Consider the following 24,527-nt stretch of genomic DNA (forward strand, 5'->3'; position numbering starts at 1 on the left):
AATGTACTGTGTTGCTAATTGTTGACAGGGGCACATTCCCAGGAATAAGTTTCCACAGCTTTGGGAACTGCTCTTTGGAGATAAACAGCTTGACACTGCTCAAATCTCATTTCTGCTATGATAGTGCATCTTGTACTTCGTGCCTTCCTTGTAGCTGTAGATAATTATTTCTGCACATTCTAAAAGTTAGGGAAACGTGCGTAAGACAGAGGATCTCTCATATTGGTATCCTAGAATACACCTAGGGAAAAAACAGAATATGGATACCATGCTACATAATTGTTAGGATTACTGAGATAATATATACAAATCACTGAACGCCATATATGCATTGCTATTGCGTGTCGAGGTCCCCAAGCCACCCCCCAAATAACTCACAACGCACACTTAATTTTTGTTTAAGGTTTTTGGCATAATTTTGGCCACAACTTTATTTAAATACAAAACCATGAGTGGTTGTTTAGGCATTGGTTAAGACTATCTGTCCCCCCACCTGGGGACAGAACTGACACCCGGGCACCACCGAAAGACAGTGCGGGGGAAAGCAAGTCGGGGAAAAATGGAGCTGAGTCACAGACCCTCAATTCTCATCCGCATGCTCCCCGAAGGCTTGCCAGCCCTCGTCCCATTCCAGGGATTGGACGAAAAGATGGCAAGCCCCAGGATTCCTTTAACGGAATTCCCTTTCTGCAGCAACCATGGAGGGGCAGGCCCAGCCTATCCTAACCCCTCCTCCACCAATTTATAACTAATGCCTAACCGCAACCTTACAAGTTGTGATGATTTGCTATGCAGTAGGCAAAAACCAAATGGCCCAGCCAATCAGCCAGATGGACAAAATTCCTACCAGGCCCCTGTCCCAACGGCAGACGACCCCATGACAGGCATAGAAAGGTCAATGCAACAACCCCTTACTCAAGGGCGGGTGGGCGGGTGATCCGTTGCACACAGCAAAGAGAAAGCTCCAGGCTGCGTGCAGAGTATTTAAACATTTTACCCCTCCCACCAAAATTGCAACATAACTTTTACCCCAACAACCCAGTGAACCAGTCACTGCCCCAGGCCATCTTTAGAGACCCTGCCTGGTAACAGAGGGGTGGCTCAGCAGACCCCACCGCAACACATGCTCTCCATGAAGGAGAACACGCTTTCTGTAAATTCACAAAAAAACCCTAAGAAATAGTTTAACTCATAGGAGTAGCCTTCACCAGCCTGTGCTGACTAGGGCTGGATCTACATTGACCTCTTTAACATTATTAGAACAATATTAGATATTTAATTCTAAAACATCACACAGCATACTTGTAAATTAAAGCATTTTTTACCTTTGTTTCTTTTGTCAAAACAACAACAACAACAACAACAACAATATATTTATACCCCATCCATCTGTCTGGGTTTCCCCAGCCACTCTGGGTGGCTTCCATCAAAATATTAAAAAACAATAGTGCGTCAAACATTAAAAGCTTCCCTAAACAGGGCTGCCTTCAGATGTCTTCTAAAAGTCTGGTAGTTGTCTTTCTCTTTGATATCTGGTGGAAGGGCGTTCTACAGGGCAGATGCCACTACTGAGAAGGCCCTCTGCCTGGTTCCCTGTAATCTTGCAGTGAGGGAACAGCCAGAAGGCCCTTGGAGCTGGACCTCAGTGTCCGGGCTGAACAATGGGGGTGGAGATGCGCTTTCAGGTATACTGAGCTTTTAGTATTTAGGGCTTTAAAGGTAAGTGCCAACACTTTGAATTGTGCTCAGAAACGTACTGGGAGCCAGTGTAGGTCTTTCAAGACATGTCTTCACGGCCACTCCAGTCACCAGTCTAGCTGCCGCATTCTGGATTAGTTGTAGTTTCCGGGTCACCTTCAAAGGTAGCCCCACATAGAGCGCATTGCAGTAGTCCAAGCAGGAGATAACCAGAGCATGCACCGCTCTGGTGAGACAGTCTGTGGGCTGGTAGAGTCTCAGCCTGCGTACCAGATGGAGCTGGTAGACAGGAGACTTTTTCATCTCTGTCTGGATCTGCTGGGGATAGAACTTGGAACTTGCACTTGCAAGATGTACGTTCTACTTATTGCTATTTGTCAAAGAGAGAATGCTGTTGGTGGGGGTGCAAGATGAGTTTCAGCTATATGAGACTCAGGAAGAGGTAGCACATCAACCAACGCTTGAGAACTGGGAGTGTTAGAAACCATTTCTGTGCTTGTTACAGTGGTTTGCTGATAAATGATTATCACCAAAATCAAAATGAAATGAGCAGCAAAATGAGTCCTTGCAGAGGCGTAATATCCTTAGCCTCAGGTCGCGGCCTTTAAACCTATTTGCAAAATACTCAACACTCTCAACTATTACATTGACCTCACTGTTCTCCAAGAGGCAGATTTCATTCCCACTGCTCCTTATCACCTTGGCAGCAGTGCAATTGTGGTGAAAAAGAATACATTGATATGTTTGATCTGTGAACTTTTAATTCCTATAAAGCACCAGCTTCCATAAACTCTGGAACAAGATGGACTTAGATGCACATTATAGCCTTTGTTGTTTAAGTCTCAATTCCCTGACTGGCACACATTGCGCTGAATATAAATTGCCTTGGTCTTTACTCTGAGATTAAGTCAATGCATCATCATCCATGCCTTCTTATATCTGGTATTTCTTTCATATTGATCCATGTAAACTTTTTTGGGATATAACTTAAATGGCTGAACTTTCTGAAAAATGTACAGTGTCTTTGATCCTTAAACCACTTAATCTTGATTAAAGTTTCATTTATTTATTTTATTAATTATTCTTTGAGCAAGGTAACTGGTTGGAGGACTGTGGCAGGAAGCCGACCTTTTAAACTGTGGTAAATTATGTTTTTTTTTATGAAAATGTGAGTATTATAGTCTGCTTTTCCTTCAGTTTATCTTGAATTTGGACAGCAGCTTTTAGAGTAACTGAATTATTCCAAATAATTGCACAAGAGCTATGTGACCAAAGACAAGAGTATGACAAAAATATTGGATACTACCCGCCCCGCCCCCAGTCTTGTTGGACTTTCAGGGCAAATATTTGAGCACCAACCAAGATCAATGAGACTTAGAAAATGCTTAACTGTGGTTGGATTGTGTGCATATTATTGCTTATGGGAGCAGATTACAAAATCTGTAGAGCAGGGGTGGCACCAGAGTTCAGGAGGCCCCAGCATTGTTCAGCTCATGGTCCCACCACACTACTGACAGACCCTCCAAGTGTCCCTATTTCCCAGGGACGTCCCTGATTTAGAGAAGCTGTCCCGTTTTCTGATTTGTTCCCGGAATGTCCCGCTTTTCCTTAGGACGTCCCTATTTTCATTGGAGAAATGTTGGAGGGTATGTACTGATGTCCCCATAGCTGTCTTCCCCCACTGAAACCCCTCCTATTGCCTCCTATAATTCAATATATAATGAGTTGAAAAAGATGTTAAAATACACTTTTGTTAAGAAACCAGAAGCCTTTCTTTTAGGGATTACAGAAAAAGAAATAAGAAGAAAAGATTGTAAACTTTTCCAGTATGCAGTTACGGCAGCAAGAATTTTATTGGCCCAGAAATGGAAACAAGAGGAAATACCGACGATTCAAGAATGGAGAATGAAATTGACTGACTATGCGCGGAACTGGACAAACTGACCGGGAAAATAAGATATGCCCGAAACCAAAAGTTCATCGAGGATTGGGGAAAATTTGTAGATTATCTGAAAAATATATGTGAGGTGCAAACAACGCTAGTGGGGTTTCAAGAAGCACTGTAAAATTTTAAGAGGTATTGTTGAAAGAAAATAGAAAAGGGAGGGAAGACAAATGGCAATGCAATTAAAGGAATGCGTATTGAAGGGTAAAAATGGATGATTACCAGAGAAGCTGAAGGAAGACCAAAATTTGTACTTTGTTAAAATCAGTTAAAAGTTGGATAAAATTGTATGATTGTATTGAAAACTAATAAAAAGTTATTATTAAAAAAAGAAGAAACCCCTCCTATTGCCCATCCTTCTCTTTGTAGCAGCAGTACCACGTAGTCCTGATCTCTTGCCCCAACAACCCACTCCGTTTGCTCTCCCTTTCAGCCCCTCTCTTTTCATTCTTCACTACTACAATAGCAGTGGAAGTTTGGGTAGCTACTCTATCTCCTGCTTCTGTGAGAAAGGGTCAATGAGGTTCATCAGAGAAACGGGGTCCTTCTGAGTCAGGCATTCTGGGAGATGCGGCCAAACTTTTTAAATTTAAAAGCTTTCAAGAAATAAATCTAAAACACATTTAGAGCTGTTACAGGAAACTGCGACAGGAGTTTCTCCAGGGCACCTTGTTCAGAATGCCTGAGAAGACTAAATTATTTCTCAGAAACTAGATTCCAGGTAGGAGAAAAGGGAGGTGTCAAGTGGAAGGAACATGCAGATAAGGGGCCAATGGTGTTGAAGGAAGATGAGTTTGGACTTGATATCCTGCTTTGTCACTACCTGAAGGAGCCTCAAAGCAGCTAACATTCTCCTTTCCCTTCCTCCTCCACAACAAACACTCTGTGAAGTGAGTGAGGCTGAGAGACTTCAAAGAAGTGTGACTAGCCCAAGGTCACCAAGCAGCTCCATGTGGAGGAGCGGAGACGCGAACGTGGTTCACCAGATTACGAGTCTACCACTCTTAACCACTACACCACACTGGAAGACTCAGTGGTGAGTGAGTTGCTGGCAGTTGAGCTGTTGTGGGGCCCTCAGCCAGTGCCCAAACTAGCTGGCAGTTGGGACTGCTGAGCAGTATAGCTGTACAATGCAAGAAGCCAGTGTTACAACATGTTACATCAAAAAAAATTCCTTCCAGTAGCACCTTAAAGACCAACTAAGTTAGTTCTTGGTATGAGCTTTCGTGTGCATGCACACGAAAGCTCATACCAAGAACTAACTTAGTTGGTCTTTAAGGTGCTACTGGAAGGAATTTTTTTTGTTTTGACTATGGCAGACCAACACGGCTACCTATCTGTAACTGGAACATGTTACATGTCAGGATGCTGTCAGCGGCTCCTGACTGGTTGCCCAGGAAAGTATAAAGACAAGGAAAAGTTTCTTACCATCCTTTTTTATTTCAATATTACAGAGAGAGGCTATAGAACCCAGCCTCTTGGATAATGGTGTTGTCTCGAGTGAATCTCCACCCGCTTCTCTTCCACTTCCTAATTCATCACTTTTACGGGTGCTGCTACGTGCCCTCTGTCTTTGAGCTCTTTGCTCTCCTATTTTTAAGGCTCGCCGGGTTCTGGGAGATGGAGGGCCAGGGGTGTTTTCTAAAGACACTGTGTCAGCCAGCAGCCGCGCCAGCTCTGCCTCCTCCTCTTCCTATTTCCCATGTTTTCCCCTCATCTGCCTCTGAACTGTGACCTCCTGCAAACCACGGTTGTAAATCTATACTGTCTTCCTCTTCCTCCTCCCTGGAAGGGTCAGGATGGGGAGGCAGTCTCTACTATTCCTCCTCTGCCCAGTCCCTGACATTACAACATCTTAGAGACAGAACAGAATGATAAAGAGGCCAAGGCACTAAGAGGGAGACCAGAAAAGAATTAAAAATATTTTAACTCATCCAGGATTTAAAATTTTATATGTAAGAGAGACTTCCGGGTTGGCGCCATCGCCGAATGGCGGGCTCCCTCCGTGCTCCGGAGGGAGCCGGCTCGGCAGGGGTTGGGTTCTACCGCGCCGGCGACGCGGGGACCCTCAAAAGCCATGGGCACGGAGCCCCATGGACATGGTGACTCGGCTGGCACCTTTGCGCCCCTCCCCGGCCCGCGAAAGAGCCTTTTTAAAGGCTAAGGAACGGGCGCCTGGGGGGGGGGTGCTTTGAGTCCGCCGCTTCCCCTGCCGAGCGAAGCCGCATGCCATTCGGTGGAGAGCGCTAGCTTCTTCTATTGAAAATTTGGATCCAAAAGAAACACCCGTGAGTAATTGGACTATGGATTAAAAAGAGGGATAATTTTTTAAAATTTGATGCGAACGGGGGAGGTGGAAAAAGGAAGTCAGCCCCCCCTTTATTGTAGAAAAGACAAAACAAAGGACTTGACAACTAAGATCGAGTGTAACCCTATCTTGATGAATTAACAACTTCGCGAGGGAAAATTATAAGTTTGAGCTGGAGGAGAAAAGGAGAATTTGCATTAAAAAGCAACCCCCCCCCCCCCCCCCGGAATCCCTGGAGCGATCTGCGAGAATACCTGGAGAAGAGTAATGGAGGTTTTGACAGCTGTCAAAGAGCTGTCAAAACGGAAGAACAAAATAGAGACGGTGTTTTGAGGACTTTGCCAGTTACATTTGGATATAAATTGGATACAAATTGTTTCAAATAAGGATCAACAAGCTATTTGGACTGGTGGATGTGATCTGGAAGGGAACTCAGTTACTGTAATCCATCTAGAGGAGCTGAGGGATATTGCATGTGTTTTTGCTAGGAAACTTGAACAGTTGAACAGAACTTTCAACCTCCTGGGAAACTGCAGAAATGGGACATTATTTTGTCTACAGAGGTCTACATACTACAAGAAACAATGGATTTATCTGTTGGAAAATGAAAGGGACATGACGTAATGTTTTGCTCCTGAATAACAAGCCTCTGCAGAGGAATTAGAAGCTTTTGGAAAAAGAACCTTTCTGCGGGAGAACAGGGAAACAAAAAGGAGGAGAGTGACCGACAAGAATAAGGAAATAACAAGAACTGGACAGAACTGGAAGTGGGGACATTTGGGATATCCAGATTTGACAAGCTTATGGAAATAAAATTGGAGTTTTTACTCCTGGATACAAAAATCTGGATAGAAGAAATGAGCCCCTTTTTGAGATAGACTCCTTCTAAGATTGGACACTTGTGATTAAAAATGACTGGTAAAGAATCAGAGAGATATGGGTTTAGTGAAATGTGGGAACACCAGGAAGATATTAGAATTGGAGGGATATAAGGAACGCAACAGGGAAAGAGGGGAGGGAAATTTGGAATCCAAAGGCTGTAAAATTATTTTTTCTTTCTTTTTGTATTTTCTTTTCATCTGCACTATATCTGAAAGGGGGGAACTCGTGGAAGGGAAGACAGATCTTAGGGGATGGGAATTTGAAAAAATTGGGTTATTGACGATGAGTGTAATTTGGGGATAAGAACTTGTTGTATTTAATTGTTTATTTAGAAGATTTGGAACACAAGGGGGGGGGAGGGGGAAGTCCTGGTTATTGGAAGAAGTGTATAAATTGGATTTAATTTGTTTTAATTTGGAAAATCTTAATAAAAATTATTTTAAAAAAATAAAATAAAATTTTATATGTAAGAAAATGCAGAGTATAAAACTACTAATAAAAATGTATTTTATAGGTATAACTGGTGGAAGACAAACAACAAACAAATAATATGCTCTGTTGGAAGTATTAGAAATGAAATTTAATTCCACAGAATGTACGTAATGCTGGTGAACACAGACTGGTCCATCCCACACTCTCTTAAATGGCACTGAAGTGGCTCAAAATAACCTGGAGAACAACATGCCCTAGCATTATAAACAAGAAAGTGCAAATGTTTCTCAAATGTCTGTGGGAGGGAAAGACGGTAACAAAATATTGAGAAATATGTGTGTGCTCTTTCAAGATCTCAATTATTCCAAGGAGGAATTCTTAGTGGGTTGTACGCTATGCTATATACACACAGACTGACGTCTGGCGATAGCTTGTCAACAGAACCACAAAACGAAAGTAGGACACTGGTACTTTGGTTCTCAAACGCCTTGGTACTCAAACAACTTGGCACCCAAACATGGCAAACCCCCATAGTGGTCCGGTTTGTGAATTTCTTTTGGAAGCTGAACGTGCTCCGTTTTGAGTGTTACGCTTCCGATTTGAGTGCCACACTTCCATTTTGAGTGTTACGCTGAGGTCTGTCTGTTTTTGCTATTTATTTTGTGTTTTTGTTTTTGCGGCTCTTTTTTGTTTGTTTTTGTGATTACGTGGAATCCAGTTCAGCTACTGATTGATTGATTGATTGATTGTGTGACTGCAGTACATTGTTTATTGCTTTCATTTTATGGCTCAATGGTCTCATTAGATAGTAAAATTCATGTTAAATTGCTGTTTTAGGGGGTGTTTATAAAATTTTTGAACGGATTCATCCATTTTGCATTACTCTCTATGGGATTGCATGCCTTGGTTTTGGAACACTTTGGTTTGGAACGGACCTCCGGAATGGATTAAGTTTGAGAATCAAGGTACCACTGTAATAAGAAGCTGTAAAAGAGCAATAGTCGAGCTGTACTGATAGCTTTTAACTATAGAAATTTGTGCAGCAATTTGTGCTGCTGTAGGAAACCAGCAACTACTAAAATCAAAGGCACATCTGGCTTTATCTGGCTAATCGGACAACTAGCACATTCATATGCGATAAGGAATGAATAGATCCAAAGTATTCTTAGGAAGCCTTTAAAGGAGGTTTGAAGGAAACCGATAAGGTGGAAGGAGGAAGCTGTTATATAAACTACACCTGCTGAAATGCCATCTTCTAGAACAATTAAAGGTCCAAGGCCCTCTCCTCCTTTGCATCTGGCTACCACAGCAACTAAGGGACGCAGGTGGCACTGTGGGTTAAACCACAGAGCCTAGGACTTGCTGATCAGAAGGTCGGCTGTTCGAATCCCCGCCACAGGGTGAGCTCCCATTGCTCGGTCCCTGCTCCTGCCCACCTAGCAGTTCGAAAGCACTCAAAGTGCAAGTAGATAAATAGGTACTGCTCCGGCGGGAAGGTAAACGTCATTTCCGTGTGCTGCTCTGGTTTGCCAGAAGCGGCTTAGTCATGATGGCCCCATGACCCAGAAGCTGTACGCCGGCTCCCTTGGCCAATAAAGCGAGATGAGCGCCGCAACCCCAGAGTCAGTCACGACTGGACCTAATGGTCAGGGGTCCCTTTACCTTTACCTTACCACAGCAACTGGCCCTCAGGAAAGTAAGGAGAAAGTAATAGCTGTTCCTACATCAGTGAAAAGCTAAGGCCGCGATAGAGTGCCAACAGTCAAAACCAGTTCTGTCCTCATTCCAGCAGTAAGACCCTGCAGTTCATATTATTGGACGCCAAATTCAGGAGAGCATTCTCCACTGTTCATAATCAATACCTCTTTAACGGAATTAACAGGGGGAAAACATATAAAGTTAATTTGAGCTGAGTTAATCTCTTGCAAAGATTAAATGAATCCCCTTTAGAAGGGCAAAGTCTTTTACAAAAATATGCATTTTTATCATTAAGTACAGCTGCTGCACCAGAAAATTGGAGGCTGGTCAAAAGTATTCAGACTGAAAAGATAGAAAGGCTAGTCTCAAGAATTATAGATTGGCAAATCATTTTCCATTACCATGAATAATAGTTGAGGGAATGGTTAGGTGTGATGCTGCGAAGGACAATTACAAATGATAGAGAAATTCAGACCAGATTGGTAGAAAAAAACTACCTCTGACAAATGTTTCAATGGGGCCATGTTAATAAAATATAGCAAAACAGAAATTCTGTCTTGACATCAAATATGTTCCTAATTATTCTCTAAAAAACATGTAATATCCACTTAGAATAAGAGGGTAATGAATCCTAGAATGAACTCAGTATTGAATGCAAACGTTTCTTTTTTACTGACACTCACATAAATATTTCATTTTAATAATGTCTACATAAATGATAATTGTTTTATCCAAAATCCATATGCTATCCAGAGAAAGATATTGCTTGTATAATATGATTCACAACATAACTATGACCTTACATCCTTCATACAGGACAGAGAACAATGTCGCTTCAATGAACCCTCTGTGTGCCATGTTCAGGTAGCAAGGCCATGTGCATCAGAAGCTATTGAATTAACTTATAGAATCATAGAATCATAGAGTTGGAAGAGACCACAAGGGCCATCGAGTCCAACTCCCTGCCAAGCAGGAAACACCATCAGAGCACTCCTGATATATGGTTGTCAAGCCGCTGCTTAAAGACCTCCAAAGAAGGAGACTCCACCACACTCCTTGGCAGCAAATTCCACTGTCAAACAGCTCTTACTGTCAGGAAGGTCTTCCTAATGTTTAGGTGGAATCTTCTTTCTTGTAGTTTGGAACCATTGCTCCGTGTCCGCTTCTCTGGAGCAGCAGAAAACAACCTTTCTCCCTCCTCTATGTGACATCCTTTTATATATTTGAACATGGCTATCATATCACCCCTTAACCTCCTCTTCTCCAGGCTAAACATGCCCAGCTCCCTTAGCCGTTCCTCATAAGGCATCGTTTCCAGGCCTTTGACCATTTTGGTTGCCCTCCTCTGGAGACGTTCTACTTTGTCAGTGTCCTTCTTGAACTGTGGTGCCCAGAACTGGACACAGTACTCCAGGTGAGGTCTGACCAGAGCAGAATACAGTGGCACTATTACTTCCCTTGATCTAGATGCTATACTCCTATTGATGCAGCCCAGAATTGCATTGGCTTTTTTAGCTGCCACGTCACTTCTATTGCCCCACTTTCCAAAAGAATGCATGCAAATTGTGTGCAGTTTTGCTGTAATATACACATTGCTCAGTGCATCCCCTTTTAAAAAACCCACAACAATATGTGTCTACATTTTTACCTAAAATACATATTTTTGTGCCTCATTTTTCAGACCAAAACTGAATCACAAAAACTGAAGAAATGCAGAATTTGAGTGATAGCTGCATTCTGATCAGCAAGTTCCGGAACATCAAATTGGCTTAGTTTACTGTGAAAAGTGGACCGAATAAAATGGGGTTCAGATAATGTTTTCTTGGGGTCCTTGGCTTACGTCACATTCCTAAATGTGTCTACTCAGAACTAAGCCCCACTGAGTAAAATGGGAATTACTTCAAGAGAAGTATATAGGATTCCAGCTATAATGTATATAAAGCTTTATTTATATTTTATATATTGTGTGCTGCAAGCACAAAATCATATCTGTTGTTATAGGCACCCACATAGTTCATTGGCCAATGTTGTATAAACCTAGTTTTACTGAACTTTGGCTTTGAGTTTTGAAAACATCAAGATTTATATTTATTTTCTAATGTTTTAGACTAAATTCACTACACACCCAATATAGGCCCTGTGAGAAAACAGTAAAGTTATTTTCCTTCTTTCCAAATCACAACAGTTAAAAAATGGGGGGGGGGATGTGCAAATGGCGATATAAACCTTACATATTTCCCAGGGGAAATAAAATATTTGTTAACTGAAAAAAGGTGGAACTCTATTCAATCTATATCTTACAGAGGGAGATTCACCTCTGTTTACTCAGAAATTTCAAACGTCCTATGTAAATTAGCCTGATGAAAAATGGCGCAGAAATGCACACAAATGTGATTACCATACTGAAAACATTGTGGTGCTTGTCACTAACAGAACATACCCAAATGCTTTCCTCTTGACGATATTGCTTCCAGTTCCTTCCGCTGTCACTAAACATCAGGAGGTAGCTTGTTACCCAGTCGGAACTCCCGTATCCACCTTGGGTAGCCACCGCGGTAATTTCAGTCCTCTCACCAAGATCAATCTGCAGCCATTGATATTTATTTGATATGAGTGGAGTCCAGCCACCAGCACCTTTAGTGGTAAATAGAACAGGGAAAATATTGGAAGGAGAAATTAGTTCAGAGTGGAAGAATGGAAATTTTTATATCTATCTATTCACATAATAATTAATAATAATAATAGTAATAATATTTTATTTATTGTATTTTTCGCTCCATAAGACGCACTTTTTTCCTCCTAAAAGGTAAGGGGAAATGTGAGTGCGTCTCCTGCGAAGGAGAGGTGCTGCGCAGAGAAGGAGAACTGCGCAGCACCCCTTCAGCGACACGCCTGTCCTGGCTTCTACCTTAGCCGCGCGCAGCCTCTTTGGGCAGGGGGAGCCTTCATCCCACTGCCCTGAAGAGGCTTGGTGCAGCTATCCCAGAAGCCAGAACAGCTACACGGTATCCCAGAAGCCAGATCCCTCTTGCTGTTCTGGCTTCTGGGATTCAGAATAATTTTTTCTTGTTTTCCTCCTCCCAAACCTAGGTGTGCCTTATGGTCTGGTACATCTGATGGAGCAAAAAATACGGTATATCCCGCCCTCCGCAGCCGAAGCTGGGCTCAGAGCGGCTAACAACAGTAAAAGTAACACAGTTTACATAAAATTACAATCAATTAATTGAAATACATTCTAAAATCAATTCATTTTAAAATCGATTTAGAATCAAATTAATGGCAACCATTGGGCTACATTTCTATGAGGATTACATACACACATAACCTCAAGGAAAACTGTAGTTGACACAAAACTGAACTGCTGATTGAAACTTGTATATATACAGAAACTTGTATATATACAGAAACTTATCTCCATAAAAATGTGATATAAGGGACGCAGGTGGCACTGTAGTCTAAACCACTGAGCCTCTTGGGCTTGCTGATCAGAAGGTTGGCGGTTCGAATCCCTGTGACGGGGTGAGCTCCCGTTGCTCTGTCCCCGCTCCTACCAGCCTAGCAGTTGGTAGGACTAAAAGCAAGATGAGCATCACAACCCCACAGTCACCTTTGACTGGACTTAACCCTCCAGGGGTCATTTATTTTATAGCTTATACAGTGGTACCTTGGTTTACAACCATAATCAGTTCCAGAGATCTGTCTGTAAACCAAAAAAGGTTGTAACCCAAGGCATGCTTTCGCCAATGGGGCCTCCAAAAAAATTGTTTGTAATCCAAATAATAATAATAATAATGGGTTGTAATTCAAAAGGAGGTTGCAAACTGGGACATGCACTTCCGGGTTTGACGTATGAAAACCAAGATGTATGAAAACCAAGATGTATGAAAACCAAGATGTATGAAAACCAAGCTACCACTGTAATGGATCGCCAGAAGGTCAGAAAAGCAGTATTTTGAAGATTGTACCTAGGCAAGGCTATTCTTAAAATTCTTAAAATTCAGCTATTCTTAAAAGTTTGTCAAAGAAGCTCTGACTTAAAAGTATTCTGCCCCCTCCCCCCCCAAGAATGAGCCCTGTTATATTGCTCATTTAAACTGAAACCATTGTATTGCTCATTTAAACCTTGCTTCTCATTTGCTTTAAGGAGAAACATTTTTGAATGGGTTCAAAGAAAGCAAAGCCACTGCACATCAACGGTTGATTTCTCTGCCAAGTCAGGAATATTGGTTCTGTCGACTGACAAATGTAACAGCTGTGCTCAGATATAACAATAAGCCATTGTTTATCATTATGAGAACAAGCTACATTGAGCCCCGAACTTGCAGACTCTGGCTTCTTTATCGTTCCCCACCATGGCTACAATAAGAAGAATGGAAGTTTCTATTTCCATTTTAGATTGACTATAGTTTAGTGTTCTCAGTTTCATAAACAGTGGTTTGAAATTGGCCATTGTAGCCTGACCTCTGTAGTTCATGCACTGGCAACTTCACGACTGGATTACTGCGTTGTGCTCTGTTTGGGGCTGTCCTTGGCTTGGTCTGGAAGCCCAGGTTGGTGCATAATACGACAGCCTGACAAGAAATGTGAGCACATGGCCAACTACAACTGAGCCAGGTTCTCAATTTTCTCTCCCAGGGTTCTTCAGATTGGAGTGTAAATGCCCACTCCCATTCCCACAAAGCAACACACAACTGCAAAGACTCTAACACATTTATTTACAGTGGTAAATCGAGTTACAAACGCTTTGGGTTACAAATGCTTCAGGTTACGAACTCCGCTAACCCGGAAGTAGTTGCTCCGGGTTGCGAACTTTGCCCCAGGATGAGAATGGAAATTACACGGCGGTAGCAGCGGGAGGCGCCATTGGCGAAAGTGCACCTCAGGTTAAGAACGGTTTCGGGTTAAGAACAGACCTCCGGAACAAATTAAGTTCGTAACCCGAGATACCACTGCAGTTACTCAGTTGTGCTCATAATAGGCAACATCGTCTCTAAAAAGATCAGACATTTGCGTGGAGATAGATCTGGAATAATTTCTGTGTAAAAACATTAAGTCACATCTCACCATATGTTTAAAAAATATCCTGAGCTTATACTTGGAGGTAACCGTATATTGTTGTAAGCAATTGTAATGAAGTTTACACATGGAGGATAATATTAAATAAATGAAGAGATGTCCCCTCTTTGTAAAAAAAATAAAATGTCACGAAACAGCTCTTCCTAAGCACCCTTTGCCTCTGATGAGGTACCAGAATTTCTTTTAGATGCTTTTTAAAGGTGAGAGCTATTTAAAAGAGGGAAAGCCATTTAAAGGTGAAGTACTATGACAACTTAGTTCAGGTAAAGTATTCGGTTTCTGAAGTATTGGAGCTCTTCGAGATACTTCATCTCTAAAATATGCCACACATTTTTCTCTCTTTCTAAGGCAGAAGTAATCACTTCATTTGGCCTACGTTCCCCTTGAGCGTGCTCCTCCCTTTTACATCAAAGGAGCATAATTCACATAGAGTCTGCAAGGAGCGCATTTGCATAATATGCATTCAAATAAAAAGAAGAAGGTCCTTCTTTCAAGTTGCAAGCTGACTGCACTGCCTCACTGTCTTGCAGTTAAAGATGTGTGGTGCACACCTGTGCATGTCTACTCAAATGTAAGTCCTGCTGAGTTACTCCCAGGTAAGTGTGTACAGGATTGCAGGCTTAAATACAGACTTAATGGCAGCATAACGTTCTTCAGAGCCAAATCACTTCTGTCACAACATAATACACACAAATCAAATTATTATCTCACTGGGTTTTCCAGAGAGGTAGCCCTGTTAATTTTCCCCTTTTGTGGAAAAGGGAGGTTCAGCTGGCACCTTCATTATACACCTTTAGGATCCATGCAAAACCTTTCCTCTTTAACCAAGCCTTTGGCTGATTGACATCCGATGCCCTTTCGAAATCAATAGGAGTCTGCATCAATAAGAGTATACCATCTAGATCAAGGGTAGTAATAGTGCCACTGTATTCTGCTCTGGTCAGACCTCACCTGGAGTACTGTGTCCAGTTCTGGGCACCACAGTTCAAGAAGGACACTGACAAACTGGAACGTGTCCAGAGGAGGGCAACCAAAATGGTCAAAGGCCTGGAAACGATGCCTTATGAGGAACGGCTAAGGGAGCTGGGCACGTTTAGCCTGGAGAAGAGGAGGTTAAGGGGTGATATGATATCCATGTTCAAATATATAAAAGGATGTCACATAGAGGAGGGAGAAAGGTTGTTTTCTGCTGCTCCAGAGAAGCGGACACGGAGCAGTGGATCCAAACTACAAGAAAGAAGATTCCACCTAAACATTAGGAAGACCTTCCTGACAGTAAGAGCTGTTCGACAGTGGAATTTGCTGCCAAGGAGTGTGGTGGAGTCTCCTTCTTTGGAGGTCTTTAAGCAGAGGCTTGACAACCATATGTCAGGAGTGCTCTGATGGTGTTTCCTGCTTGGCAGGGGGTTGGACTCGATGGCCCTTGTGGTCTCTTCCAACTCTATGATTCTATGATTCTATGAAATGTGTTGGGGAGAGGGGATTATCAGGTTGTTTTTGTTTTTTTTATGCATTTTGTGTCTTTATATTGTGATTTCATCTTGTGAACTGCCCTGAGACCTGCAGGTATAGGGCGGTGTACACAGGGCCGGCTTACCCATAGGCGCAAGGGGTGTGCATACCCGGGCGCCAGGTTCTCAGGGGCACTAGGCCGAGAGTCTGGGGTCAAGATTTAGAGTCCGGGGATTGAAGAGCCAGGCCAGTCGACATCCGCTGCCGAGCTGAGCCCGTCGGAGCGCCACAGGCTTTTCTGCTGCAGGTGCTGAGGTGGCCCTCCTGCATGCCTCGGATTGGCTGTCGAGAGGCCCACCCAGCACACACACGCTGTTAACAAGGTGTGCAGCTTCCCTCCCAAGCCTCTGTGGTGAATGCTCTCCTCCCGCAGCGGCATGGGAGAGAGTTGCGTGCCCCCTCCGAAAGCTTAACAACTCTGAGCTGCCCCCCTAAAAAAAGTTCAACAACTTTGGCCTGTTGGGGGCACTGGACAGTTTTTTGCACCCCTACACCACATATGCTAAAGACGGCCCTGGGTGTACAGATTTAATTATTATTATTAATAATAATTTGCTCCAGCAAAGTAACAGCAAATTGATCAAAGTAGACTGGTCCATGCTCTGCTAGGAAAATTAGAGCAAATTATATAGCCAAGGTAGCCACCAACTGTGAAGGAGATGAATTTATTTGACCCTATCTACATCAAGCTACAGTGGTGCCTCGCAAGACGAAAAGAATCCGTTCCGCAAGTCTCTTCGTCTTGCGTTTTTTTCGTCTTGTGAAGCAAGCCCATTAGCGGCTTAGCGGCTTAGCGCTATTAGCGGCTTAGCGGATCAGCTGATAAGTGGCTTAGCGGCTTAGAAGGGGGGGACCCGCAGGAACTTGCAAGACATTTTCGTCTTGCGAAGCAAGCCCATAGGAAATTCATTTTCCGAAGCACCTCCAAAACGGAAAACCCTTTCGTCTAGCGGGTTTTCCGTCTTGCGAGGCATTCGTCTTGCGGGGCACCACTGTATATTCTATCTTTATCACCAAACTCCAAATATAATTGCACACTGTATTAATTAAGATTATTTTTCAATATATTAGTGGCCATGTGATAATTTTAGCTTATAAATTTTATTGTTTAATGTCTTAATTTGTATATCAAGGCACTTCTATAGTTCTGCTTAGAGTAGGTAATGTCTTGATAATATAAACGTTTTAAGTTTTTTGTATCAATCCAGTATATTTTCTTAGAATCGTTGTATGATTCTGTGTACATTGCGGTAGCCTTTGGCTATGTGCAATAAAACTGACTGGCTGGTCCATGCAAACTTATGCCATGATAAATCTGTTAATCTTTAAAGTGCCACAATACACTTGGGGAACAAGACCCATCAGAGAAAGCCTTGCATGAAGTTGTGAAATGGGACTTCCATCCCCTCTCCTCCACTCACCCCCCCAGTACCCCCCAAAATGGCTCTGATGAATTGGGAGAATCACTAGAATCACATACCGTATTTTTCGCTCCATTAAGACACACTTTTTTCCTCCTAAAAAGTAAGGGGAAATGTCTGTGCATCTTATGGAGTGAATGTATGGTCCCTGGAGCCAAATTGCCCAGGGGCAAAAAGCAGATTGTGCTTTTTTTTTTTTTTTAGAAAGGGGGTGTTAAAGGGGTTGTTAAAGCCGCTGAGCAGCTGATCAACAAGGGATTGGGAGGGAGATAAGGGACTCTAGAGATAAAGGAGGCTGCATGGGAGGGGGGAGGTAAAAGCACATGGATCCTCAGGATTTTTGCATTGGGCTACCCCAAACTCATCATCAAATCACATATCATGTCTCTGGCCACAGCATGAACCACAAAAATCATATATCCACTGTTTTGTTCAGAATATTTTTTCCCTTGTTTTCCTCCTCTAAAAACTAGGTGCATCTTATGGAGCGAAAAATACGGTATATGGTACAAGAGGAAGGACCTTTCTATCTGGCAAGCTGCACTGTTTGTTTGTTTGTTTGTTTGTTTGTTTGTTTTTACTGAATCTAGACTAAAAACTGCACCATCTTTTTTCTTCCCATGAATTGTTATGAACAGTAAGTGCTCTGTATCTGGCAGAGGGTTGCACTCAACTAACTTTTACTCAGAGCAGAGCAGCTGAAATTAATGACCATGACTCATGTAGGTCCCTTAATTACAACGAGTCTAACTCTGAGTAAAAGTTATTTGAATACAACCCACTATTTCCGATAATACACATATTGGTGATGCTAGATTCACGAATGATGCTGTATTTCTGGGTCTTGGTTGAAACATCTACAATCAATGGTAGACACAGCTCCAGGGATCATAATTCTCCTTCTACAGTTAGTAAATGGGGTCACCTCTGTCAGTATCCAGTGAGCATTGGCTAGATGAGTGTGACTGAGGACTAAAGAAATTAATAAAAGATCTGTAGAGGCTTAAATAATTGTTTAATCAATAAACACAGTCAAAACAATGAATAGCTTTCATATAGCCATCAATAACAGCTCCAGGTCAGATGTTCGTAACTGACACATCTGTGATTTACTTCTCAACTGTTTAATAGCCTCGATAGGCAAGTTTTAAAAGGAGAAGACTGTATAATTTATTTTAGTATATTTAGATTCCAGCTTTCCTTCAAGGAGTTTTGGTCAACAAGCTTGAGGCACAGCCCGGCTGTTTGACTAACAAATAATGACTGACCCAAGGTCTCCCAGTAAGCTTCTTATCTAAGTAGAGATCTTGAATATGTGGAAATAAAACATAAAAGGGATTTCTTGCAAAATTAGGGGATTTAAAAATTAGCAGATGGAAATGCACAGCGCTCTACTCTCTGCTGGACTCTCGGAGCTGGACCTCAGTGTCCGGGCAGAACGATGGGGGTGGAGATGCTCCTTCAGGTCTACTGAGCCGAGGCCGTTTAGGGCTTTAAAGGTCAGCACCAACACTTTGAATTGTGCTCGGAAACGTACTGGGAGCCAATGCATAAATCCGCGGTTTGTCCTGGCAACATAACTGAAAGCTCAACAACTTTGGGAATTTTCTTTTTTTTTTTAAAAAAAAAAAAAGGTCAACAATTTGTTTGTTTCTGGATTTCCACTTTTTGAAATATGGCAACCCTATGTCACGTGGGGAGAAGCATGGGAAGAGGCTGGGGGCAGGTGAAGAGACTGGAAGGACTAAGTTGTTTCATGTTGCGCTGACTGTTTTTAGCATGTTCATAGCAACAAGCTACTGCTTTTAGGGAACAGCTGAAACAGCACATCCCCTTTTGAAGACTGCACAATTAGATATGCATACCATTTCCACTTTATTTTATTTATTTTTATTTTTTATTATTTGTTGAGAGGGGGAATATGGGCAAATTGTACCCACTGTGTTAAGTTGTGGGCAAACATATCAGAGGACACAGCGATTCTCCAAACAGCTCTTGTTTATTCACAGGTCAGAACAGAACTGAACTGAAGGGTTCAGCCAGCCTGCTTATATAGAGGTCCAGTACAATGTAACTGTAACAACTTTCTGTAACTATCCAATCACTGAATGTCACTTTTGATCCCTTATTTGCATATGTGGACCTGAACTATCTACAGTATCCCCCTGCTGGCCCAGGGTGAGAACTTCAGTACATAACACACTGTGTGGAGGCAGGATAGAAAGGACTTTCCTGCACTCACAAGACAGTATATGGCACCCCCAATCTTTTAGTACCATGTGTCCCTCCCAGAAAAAGGTGATATGGAAAGGAGCAAGGTTCAATTGCTTGTACTAAGCCAGGAGAAGATGGAGAAGTGGCAACTTGCTTCTATTGCTTTTTCTGTGGCTGTAGATTGCATCTCCTTCATGATATTTGCTCATTTGTGATTCTTTTCTGTTAGTTATTTTACTGTATTCATTCATTTTCAATCTAGATTAATTGCTTATTTGAAAATGAAAATAAAAGTGACCCGCAACAACAGGCTTTATAAAACAAAAGCATAGGAAATAGTAATAAGAATACTGTTGTAGCATTGGGGTGTCTGGGATCCTCCTCAAGTTTTTGTTTCTAAGATGGGATTCATAGAAAAAGAAACTGCTACAGTATTCAGTCCGGTCTCTTTGCTAAGTCAATGGCTTTCTAACTAAGTCTGTCAAGTAACTCCTCTCATGTCTAAAGAGAACAGTTGACTGGTTGCCACAGAAACTAGTACAGTGGTACCTCAGGTTACATACGCTTCAGGTTACATACACTTCAGGTTATAGACTCCGCTAACCCAGAAATAGTGCTTCAGGTTAAGAACTTTGCTTCAGGATGAGAACAAAAATCATGCTCCAGTGGTGCGGCGGCAGCAGGAGGCCCCATTAGCTAAAGTGGGGCTTCAGGTTAAGAACAGTTTCAGGTTAAGTACAGACCTCCAGAACGAATTAAGTACTTAACCTGAGGTACCACTGTAGTTGGAAATGGATTGGCTGAATGGGACAGGCCTTCCTCTCTCCCCTAGTTGGAAGTGATGTTACTGGTGGAATAGACCTGGAGCCAGTCTCATTTTTGTCTGAGGTGGGAAGAGACTCTGTGTTGTATACAGAACTCTGCAGGAGCAGCCAATCAGGCTCCTGAATGAAGCAACCTTATTGGCCTGCAGGAGCAGCTTGGAATTAGCCAATCACGTGGGGCCCAATGTGTAAATAATGTATATATAGCTAGACGTTTTGGGGAAAGTTTCATTCATTGCTACTATGAGCTGAATTAATAGCATGAAATTCACACTCAACTCCAAGTATATTTCAAAAACTATATATCACAAAGACATCACAGTCTCCACTGACCTTCATTCTAACCTGAGATATGCTCTGGCATCCCTGAAAACTCTCACTGTTTGGAGGAGACTAGGGTGCAAATAACCACACTATTAGAATCATAGAATCATAGAGTTGAAAGAGACCACAAGGGCCATCGAGTCCAACCCCCTGCCAAGCAGGAAACACCATCAGAGCACAAAAAGCAGAATAAGCTAGAAATTTCTAGTTCATAAAACATAAGTATCATGGAGCAGCTGTCCAGGACATATGGCACCATCAAAAGAGTCTGTCTGGAAGAAGCCTATTTCTGAGCTGGGGTCAGCTGTGTTTTCTTTTGTTTTCTTGCATTTCCAGATACTGAGTTGAATATGTAAAAATCAATGTCCACATGCATTACATAGTAAATAAGGTTGAATGAAACTATTCTTAATAAAATGACAAAAAGGTCACTTTTAAAAAGTGAAGTTGCTTCTGGGTCTCATCAGCACCAACGTATCAGGAAGGAATACGGGATCAGAAATTGTATTTCAAAAGCAAATGATGAAGCAGAGGCAAAATCAATAATGATTTTCAACCTCTTGGCATTCCACTGTAAATGACAATCTTTAGATTCAGGGCAAGTCACAAAAACGCCGGCTCATTTCAAGGCAGAAGGTCTAAAATGAAAATGTCTCAGAGTTACTTTTCACAAAAAAACACCTTATTTCAACTTTCATCCTGATATTGACCAGGGGCTCCTCAAGACAGTTCCTCTGGGCAGCAGGCCATGGATTTTCATGTTAATCAAACTTGGAAAGCTTCCTGTGAATCAACGATTCAAAGTCATGAGGTTTGATATCTTTCCCTAGCACTGAAGCTGACAGTGACCCATCCTTACCTGTAGAGAATTCAGAATCAATGTACAAGTATCTAAATTGAAGAATAAATCAAACACCCCAATATTAGCATCTTCTGGATCAATGCAATATTGTAAGTTCTTTGCCTACACAAAGTTTCTTATAAATATTCTGCTGTACTGAAAAATATCCAGCCATTCTATAAAATTAAGACTCTCCAAAACCTAGTGTTTCTTAATTTAAGGATTACATTACTTTGAACCAAAACACAGGAGTAAAATTGTTTATCTGTAATTATATGTATTTATTCTCATTCAGCTTTTTTATTTGCTCTTTCCCCACTAATCTGTCCTTACTTTGATTCTCTGCAAAAATCCTAATGCCAATAAAGAGCTCAATTTCCAGTCTTCCTCCCTACCTGCTGTTACTTGAGGGATAGCATCAGCTACTTATAATTTTCAAAACATAAGGACTTGAATGTGTGTCATGTCTTTGTGAAAGCTTTGATATATATATTTTAAAAATCCAGCATCATGACTTGGGGTCAAAGTACAGTTTGGTGACAGATCCATGTGCCATATAAAATGAGGAGTGGAGTTTAAATACTTTCTCCCAGCTGTCGTTCCAGAGTCTGACCGCCAATGCCTCTCACTTCCCCCCTCAATTTGAGCCTGAGGGTTGTAACCAACAAAGTTGCTCCATTCCTGCAATAATTTTCACAGGCTCAGTGGAACTTCTCTTCCCTCTCCTTCCCCTGCCCATCCCAACTCTCCTAAGTGGATTTGGGGCAGGGGGGATGCAGGGAAAGGAGATGGAGTTCCATTGCAGAAGTAGAAGTCCTTGCACAAATGGAATGACTTCACTGGATGCAACCCGGAGCCTAAAAGTGAGCCGAGAAAAGTTCCTACAGGAGACGTGATGGGAAGCACCATATGTACCGCCTTGAGATCTTTGGAAGATAAATATGGTATGTAAATGGAATAAATGAATGGGCAAAGGAGAACTGTGTGCTTTCCACTGGGAATGGGGGAGCAAATTGGTTCAGTTCATATTTTAATAATTTGCACTTCACCAAACAAGGCATGCAACTATCCTTTCAAATTCACACTTTCCCAGATTTTTGGTTGAGAGACAGGGGAATAGGTGCGGGAATGGGATGGAGTGGCTGGATTTCAGAACAACAGCTCTCCACTCTGCAGTGTTTTGCTGCAGGTTCCATAGGTTTGAATGCTGTTTTAATACTGTTGCCATTTTCTGTCTCGGTTATTAAGCATAGGTTTAATTATGCATTTAACAGACTCAGTTTCCCTCCCAGAATATTTAGTGACATAGTAATCAGAGGGCTGGATATTTGTTTTCAATCAGATACCATAGGGAACAAAATCAGTTATTTTACAGGGATTGATAAAATAAACAGATTTCTCCTTTTCAGCTCAAATGCAACTTTGCATCAGATTTGGTTTCTCTGTGAGCTGCTGAGATGTGCATTTCAAAATGAAATGTCATTTTATGTTATCCTATACTGATGCCATGCTTACTTCATTTTCGCTTTTTCATTATGAGTCCATTATTGATTCCCAGGATTGTACGTTCCTCTAGTCACATCAAGAAATGGAGCCCAGGTTGGGACCTTGCTTTTGAAGGATCAGTAGATGGAGTCAGACACAGCTCTCAAGAGTGCTGCTCTGGGACGAAGTAAATATCTACAAAAGATGGCACAGTCAAAATCTTCCCACCACTAACCCTTAATCTAGGGACGCGGGTGGCACTGTGGGTAAAACCTCGGCGCCTAGGACTTGCCAATCGTCAGGTCGGCGGTTCGAATCCCCACGGCGGGGTGTGCTCCCGTTGCTCGGTCCCAGCGCCTGCCAACCTAGCAGTTTGAAAGCACCCCCGGGTGCAAGTAGATAAATAGGGACCGCTTACTAGTGGGAAGGTAAACAGTGTTTCCCTATGCTGCGCTGGCTCGCCAGATGCAGCTTGTCACACTGGCCACGTGACCCGGAAGTGTCTTCGGACAGTGCTGCCCCCTGGCCTCTTAAGCGAGATGGGCGCACAACCCCCGAGTCGGACACAACTGGCCCGTACGGGCAGGGGTACCTTTACCTTTTAACCCTTAATCGGATCCTCTTTTTCAAGGGTCCATATTGCATGCGGGCCCAAGGCACTTTCCCCCCATCTGTAGGAGGGGTGGGGGTTCAGCCTGAGCCGTGCGGTGGCCCCACAGTCACGCCATGGCCTGTTGGTTAATTGGGAGTGGTGGCGTGATCGAGGGGCCTCTTTAAAGGTGTCGTCGTGTCACTGGGACTTTACCTGGCTTTGCGCCGCCGAACACCCGCACACCCACCATAGTGGTTTAGGTGTCTGCTTTCACCTTGATTTGGACTTCGGTTGGTCACCTGTTTTGGAACAGGGGCCAGGTAGAATTTTTTTCCACATGGCAGATTGGTGCTGGCCATTTGGTTTTTGCCTACCTCTTAGCAATCGTCACAACTTTGTAAGGCTTGGTGGTTAGGCATTGGTTTAGTTAGGTGTGGGGGTGGGGAGATGCAGCCATCACCTGCCCCTCCAGGTACAAGGGTATTCCGGTAAAGGAATCCGTGGGTCTGGATCTCGTCCAAAGTCCGGTTGAGGGGCTAGGGCCATGCCAGGACCCGATGGGAACCCCAGGGTGTGTTTCAGTTGGTCTCCATCGATGGAGCTCCCTCTTTTGGTTGTTTGCCCTTCCAGACTTCCTGCAAGGCGGGCAGGAGTCAGGTATAGTTTCACCGATGCCTAAGTCAATACCACTCACATTTCTGTAATCAATAAAGTTGTGGCCTAAATTTTGCCCATTAACCTTTAACCTGTGTCAATCTGTTTATTTTATCAGGAGGGGCCTGATAAAATAAAATAATAAATATAAAAATGGCCTGCAGCTACAAACAGACACTGAAAGATGGAGAGCTGTGAAATTATCCTGAAATTATTCCCATGCACCTTCTTCCCCAGGGTAAATTGTGCTCTCTACAACCCACAAAACAGGTATTTGGAGGGCAGAGAGGAGCACCAAATTGGGAGGGGTAGCTAACGCTGCAGAAGATAGAACTAGGCTTCGAAATGACCTTAACAGATTGTAGAACTGAGCCCAAATTAACAAAACAAATTTCAGTAGGGACAAATGTAAGGTTAGGCAGGAAGAACCAGCTGCACATATGTAAGATGGGGGACATCTGTCTGGCCAGTAGTGCATGTGAAAAGGATCTAGAGGTCTTGGTGGACCACAAGCTTAACATGAGTGAACAGTGTGATGCAGCAGCAAAAAAAGCAAATGCTGTTCCAGGCTGCTTCAACAGAAATATAGTATCCAGACCAAGGGAAGTAACAGTACCACTC

The 24,527-nt window shown here is 42.6% G+C and overlaps 1 protein-coding gene across 10 annotated transcripts in view; it reads right to left on the bottom strand.

Annotated features, from left to right (window-relative positions):
* CNTNAP4 (contactin associated protein family member 4) overlaps positions 1 to 24,527 on the bottom strand; it is a 361,367-nt gene that overhangs the window by 165,429 nt on the left and 171,411 nt on the right. For all 10 annotated transcript variants that reach the window (XR_014555948.1, XM_083701909.1, XM_083701906.1 and 7 more), the window contains exon 3: positions 11,404 to 11,597. Coding sequence is in view for 8 of the 10 variants with exons in the window: in XM_083701909.1 (XP_083558035.1) it covers positions 11,404 to 11,597 (194 nt within the window). In the remaining 2 variants the exon portion in view is untranslated. The remainder of the gene's footprint in view (positions 1 to 11,403; positions 11,598 to 24,527) is intronic.

Source organism: Podarcis gaigeae (assembly GCF_964106915.1).
Source record: "Podarcis gaigeae genome assembly, chromosome: 11".
NCBI classification, from domain to species: domain Eukaryota; kingdom Metazoa; phylum Chordata; class Lepidosauria; order Squamata; family Lacertidae; genus Podarcis; species Podarcis gaigeae.